At 37.2% G+C, this 6,000-nt stretch overlaps 1 protein-coding gene across 4 annotated transcripts in view; it reads right to left on the bottom strand.

Annotated features, from left to right (window-relative positions):
• Positions 1 to 6,000, bottom strand: part of ATRNL1 (attractin like 1) — a 625,874-nt gene that overhangs the window by 213,613 nt on the left and 406,261 nt on the right. For all 4 annotated transcript variants that reach the window (XM_019660096.1, XM_019660097.1, XM_019660102.1 and 1 more), the window contains exon 27: positions 2,335 to 2,442. In XM_019660096.1, the coding sequence (XP_019515641.1) occupies positions 2,335 to 2,442 (108 nt within the window). The remainder of the gene's footprint in view (positions 1 to 2,334; positions 2,443 to 6,000) is intronic.

Raw genomic sequence — 6,000 nt, 5'->3', positions numbered from 1 at the left:
CAGTGAAGCAACGTCCTCCACAACTAGACTGAAGAACAAAACGACAGCAACTTGTCTGTTCCCCTTCCCCCAATTCCCCAGCACTGTTCCCATCCCAATTCCCTAATAAAAATCTTAAAAAAAAAAAAAAAGATTTCAGTTTGTTTTCTGAGCTTGAGTCTCCATCACGTTTTAAGAATTGAATGCCTACTGCAGCACTCTACAAAGAAGGAAAACAGTGTTCCTTCCGAGGACCATGACGCTATGGTTTTTGTAAAACGAGACGTGGTAAAATAAAAACATGAGGGTGGAAGGTAGTGTACAGGAAAGGGTGCAAACAGGGACTCAGCTGAATGAGTTTACCCCAGGTCACTTAGCAGAGGACTGGTCCACAGACTCTGGCTGACATACTGAGCCTCTGTCTTTGAGAAACTAATGTAAATGTTCTGACTGTGAAACTTAGGAAGGGAAATCACTTTCTCCTGAAACCCTCTTGCTTTGATGTGATGGCCTCAAATGATAAAATGGAATAAGTGAGATTTTCTTTGCTCCTAACTTCTGGCCCTCAGCTGTATCCTTATTAACAATCGTCCTCCCTCTTGCCAGTTAATATCTGTGTGTGTTACTTGCAGATTATTGCACCCTCCATGTCAGAATGCAGGAGACGGAAACAGCAGGCTTACAACTTGAATGTTGTCAAAATTTAGTAGAAATACTGACAGGTGATATAGCCAGACTCTGGAGTTAAAAGGGTCTGTGTTTGAATATCAGTTTTTTCACTTACTAGCTGTTTTGAGCTTTACCAAATTATTGAGACTTCGCTGGGCCTCAATTTTTCTCATCTGTAACATGGGATATTAACGGTACTTACACCTATACCTACACCTCAGAGGGTTGTTTTCAGTCCCAGCTTCTCCACCTACTACCTATTGGACCAAAACCAAATTACCCTTAGACCTCTCTAATGCTTATTGTTTCTCTATATAAAATTGGAATAAAACCATCATAAGGTTGGATCACTCAACACAGACGCTGGCACACTGTGAGCACTCAGTAACTGTTCATTGATACAATTATTATGTTAAATTTCAAGGGCTAATTTTGTCTTTGAAGATGGCACACTAATTAGCACAGACCCATTTTCTTCAGCACTAGTGACACATTTTGTTCTACTAGTTTTCCTCTTGACAAATGTTGCAAATTTATGAGACAATTAGAAAATGTCATGATTGTGGTAAAATAAAATTAGATTTGGAACTACTTTCTGCCAATTGCAACTAAGAATGATACAAACTCAACCTAAAAATTAGGAGAATATTGAGTACTTTCTTNAAAAACACAAAAGCTAAAAAACATTCATAAGGAAACATTCTCTAAATACTGGCCCTTTGTATAGCATTCATGAGGTCTCATTTAGCTTTACTGTTTTTCACAATAACCAAAAATGCAATAGACAGAATCAATTATGTTTATACTTAGGTACTTGAAGGAGTCTATTTTTATACTCTTTGCTTTCCTTGAAGAAAAGCAAAATATGGAAATAGCAACATGAAATTAGTCACAAAAGGACATTTTTATAAAAGGGAATAAAATATTTCCACTCTACAGTGCTTCTAAATCTTCCTACTTAAACATCTTTCTATATATAAAACATAAATTAAAAAATAAACATACAAGTACAACTAAATTACTATGCCTCAAAATGCTTTCATTAGTCACTAATTGCTATCTGTGGATTTTTCCTCTTTGGAGATTATTATTTTCAGGAACCATTTCATGTGTTATTTCAGGATTCTAATACCACATTTACTTGCACATAATTTCTCTTTCATCCTACTCCATTTCTGCATTTGCAATAAAATAATATACCAATATTGCCATTACCACAAAGAAAAAATATTCACTGTATTCTACAATTCTCAACATTCAAAGATGAAACTATGTAACTAAAATGCAACTCGGCTCCACCCACCTTTCCTAGTCAACTTTTGTTAATAAAGGTAACTGTGAATTGTTAATTAAAGGGCCCTGGACACTCCAGGGACTAAACAGAGAGACTCTGTGTCTTCCATTATACCTGCATCTTCAATTCCTTCAGCTCCTGGCTGTCAGGAAAAGGCATCCCGGTGAGCAGTCTGTCACTGTTGCCTAGGCTAATAGATCCTCTAGTGGCTTTATTGCAGCTCATGTCGTACTATTAAAACTATGTGCCTTGAAAATGGCATAATATGTGGAGCTGAATCTTGTCAACTCCAGATAATCAGGCTCTGTTTGGCTTCACAAGCAGATGCAGATTAGAGAAGCAACATAAATATGCAAATCGCAGTGGTCCCCTCTCAGCACCACTGTTCCTACCTCTAACGGCCCTCGCAGAAAGTCTGCTTGTTCGGCTCCTACTTCCAGTGCTACGTCCACAGAAGCAAAGGGGCGGCTGGCCATCTGCTGTCGTTCTCGAAGCAGTTGCTGGAGGGAGTTAAAAATTATTTGTTTTGAAATAAGTTGAAAACCACATTAAATTCAACAATATCTGGTTCCATTTTGCACAAATGGCACTCAAAATGTAGAAATAATCTAACACACGTATCCATATCTAGATTACTAAAAATGAAAATTCTTTTCTCTCCATGGCCTGTGGTCGATTTCCATAGAGGCTTTAAATGTGTGGTGCCTGCAAAGAACTTTTCCCCTGACCTCCTTCCCACAAGTCTAACGAAATGTACGCAAAAGCATTTTGAAAACTTCAGGTGAGAGGTGCTACTTAAGTAAGAAGTGCTATTGTGATAATGGCTATACCAAGTTTTCCCACTCTCGCTCATGCTTTTGGCGTAGCTGAAAGTAAATAATAGTAAAACTGTTTAAGAAAAGGTAATGGAAAGTTGTCAAAATGCATTAATAGAGATTAAAGGAACATAGGTATAGCTTCCGAAACTAAGCCTTGTAAGTTGTCAAGATCCCCTGTCAATTGCTAAGGAACCAGCAGGAATTGTAATTGGCAGCATTTGTAACTTTATTCAAAGTCTCTGTGTTCATTATTTAAAATGAGGAATGATTAGTAGGTTGCAAAAATTTTGGGCCAGGGCTTCACCTGTGCCTTTTTTTTTTTTTTTCCTCCTTGTGTCTATTCTGGGCTTTGGCCAAACTACCACCAATAAACTAGCAAGTCCCAACCAACTTTTAAGCTAATTTATATTTCTGCCTCTCTTTGTAATTACAATATTCATCACGTCATGATAAGAAAAAAATGATGACCAGCACTAGATATTGCAAATCTTGCCCTTGTTATTCTATACAGCTAATAAAATTATTAAATTTTAAAAGTGGATGAGCAACGCAATTAAATACCCTTTCAAATGAGTAGAAAATCATATCATTGAAGAAAGGCAAGATTCTTGAACACAATGAATGGCTTCGTTATTGACTGAGATTTTTTAAATTCACTGACATTAGCTTAAAACGTTAACAACTGGTCTCTGAATATAAATGTATATACAGTGATGCATCATTCATTAAAATCCCCTTTTAGATGACGATGGAACACAAGCCAATACCTGATAGCAGTTTATTATTTAACATTGTGACACAGCAGTGGCAGTGGTCATGAAATGAGCAGCTAGAATATAATTTAATGCCTTGCTTTGTTATTATTAAAAAGAGAACATCCACAGGCTGNAAGTGTCATGACCTTGGGCAAGGCAGCTTTCTGCAATCCCTGAAAGGGCTGATGGCTGAAGACAGCCAACAGCACTCCCAGAGGCTGGGGCAACAAGTCTTCAGTGAAGGAGTATTTGTGCCGTCCATCATTGTGCTGTCCATACTCAGAATTTTTTTAAAAAGGAAAAATATGCCACAAATTCATTGAAATATTGCCCATTCAAATTTAAGTTATTTTACTTGAGTTTTTGTGTCTCTTTTCTCTTACACTGAAAACCTTGATACCTAATAATATCAATTATTTGTATGCTACAGTACAATTTAAATATACTATATATTATATCTGACAATACAATTGATAAAAATAAATTTCTTTAAAGTTTTTTGTTTGCTTGTTTTTTGTCTTAAGGATACATCCCACTAAGCATATAGTCAAATACTGTGTATTTAAAATCACTTGAAATAGGTTCTCCCTGCATGGTTTTCCCACTGACTCAATCCCAATTTAGGTTAATTTGTTAATTTGGAGGTAGATTTTTTGAAGCTTGCTCCCTTTCCCATTTTTATTTAATTTTGCTTTATAGTTATAAAACATTTTTAGGGGCCCAGGGTCAGATCTGCAAAATAATATACACTTAGAGAGGTCTACCAACCACTCTTGTCCCTGCATGCTAGTCCCTTTTCAGCTCTGTGAATAACAACTAAAAAGAAAACAAAACAAAAAAACCTTTTTTATTGTTTCAGTTTTTAAAAGAAAATGTGTATGTATTTACATTTACATTCTCCCCCTTCTTTGTACACAGTAACATGCTGTACATACTTTTCCCCACCTTACTACTTTAGCAGCATTGCCTGAGGTCATTCCATAGATACTATAACTATGGAAATATTTTTAAATAATTGCATAGCACAACATTTTACTACTTTCCATTCAACTAGTCCCCTATTGATGGATATTTGGGTTGTTGCCAGTCATTTTTGCTATTACAAGAAGTGCTACAATAGCCCTCTGCATATCTTCGTATTTTTGACAGCGTGTTTGCAGGGTCTAAGGGTATGTCCCTATGTAAATGCAGTAAAATTCTCCTCATAGCAGTTGTCCATTTTGCATTCACAAGATATGAAAGTGCCTGTTTTCCCACAACCTTCCTCTGACGGGTATTGCTTTAGTTGTCTATTACTATGGTCGGAAATGAACTCAAATTCAATAGATTAGAACAACACACATTTATAATCTTACAGTTCTGGATATCAAAAGTCAAAAAATAGGACTCACTGAATTAAAATCAAGGTGTCAGCAGGACTCTTTTCATTCTAGAAACTCTAGGGAAGAACCCATTTCCTCATCTTCCCATTTTCTGGAGGCAGCCAGTGTTCCTTGTCGCATGGTTCTGTTTTTCCTTCAAAGCCAACAATCACATTACTCTGACTTCCCCTTCTATCATCACATCTTCTGACTGTCTCTCCTGCCTCTTCTTTCGGCTGATAAGGACCTCTGTCATCACATTAAACCTATCCAGATAATCCAGGAGAATTTCCACATCTCATAATCCTTAATCACATCTGCAGTGTCCCCTTCTGAAAAAGTTCTGGGGATTAGGGTGTAGACATGTTTGAGGGCCATTATTCTACCACAAGTACCCATATGTTGTCAATCTTTTGGGTTTCTGACAACCTTATCGACAAGTAATGGTAATCTCAGTTCACTTTAATTAGCATTTTTATTATGAGTGAATTTGAACATATTTTCCCATGTCCTATGCCTTTTTCATTTCTTTTCCTGTAAAACGTCTATTTATATCTCTTACCAATGTTTATAGAGTTGTTGGTCTTTTTGTTTCCCTTTAATTTTAAAACCTCTTTTGNCGGTAAATATTTTTCTTCCTTGACATTCACTGAAAAAAAACTGGTACAAATGACATAGAAGCATGCCAGTTATTTATATAACTAATAAAAGTGAGAAAAATAACACGACTGCCAACACTAACATAGGATTTTATGGGATACAGAGCACTTGCACATATGCCACCAACAAATGAGAAACCAGAATGAACCATTTGTCCCCTCCCCTCAGTTCAAACAAGGAGATAACATAAAAGAAACAGGAAGGTTGATAACTCTCAAGTCATACTCATCAATTCACACAAAATCTTGAAGAAGCACGTAAAAAGATAGAAAGTGGTTGCACCTCGTGGAGGGAGTTAAGTGGTGACCTGCTCTAGGAGAGGGTCAGGGTCACATGGTCCTGATGGATGCATGCCCACCCTACCTGCCGTCGGGCAGCAGAGCAGCAGAACCTTCCAGTGCCCGCCCAAGACTGCACACTAGCTCCAGCGCTCCAGAGCTCAGCTTGGGTGAGTAATCCTATAG

Source organism: Hipposideros armiger, unplaced genomic scaffold, assembly GCF_001890085.2.
Source record: "Hipposideros armiger isolate ML-2016 unplaced genomic scaffold, ASM189008v1 scaffold_311, whole genome shotgun sequence".
NCBI classification, from domain to species: domain Eukaryota; kingdom Metazoa; phylum Chordata; class Mammalia; order Chiroptera; family Hipposideridae; genus Hipposideros; species Hipposideros armiger.
The sequence above is the reverse complement of the archived record's forward strand: the minus strand, read 5'-3'. Positions and strand labels throughout refer to the sequence as shown.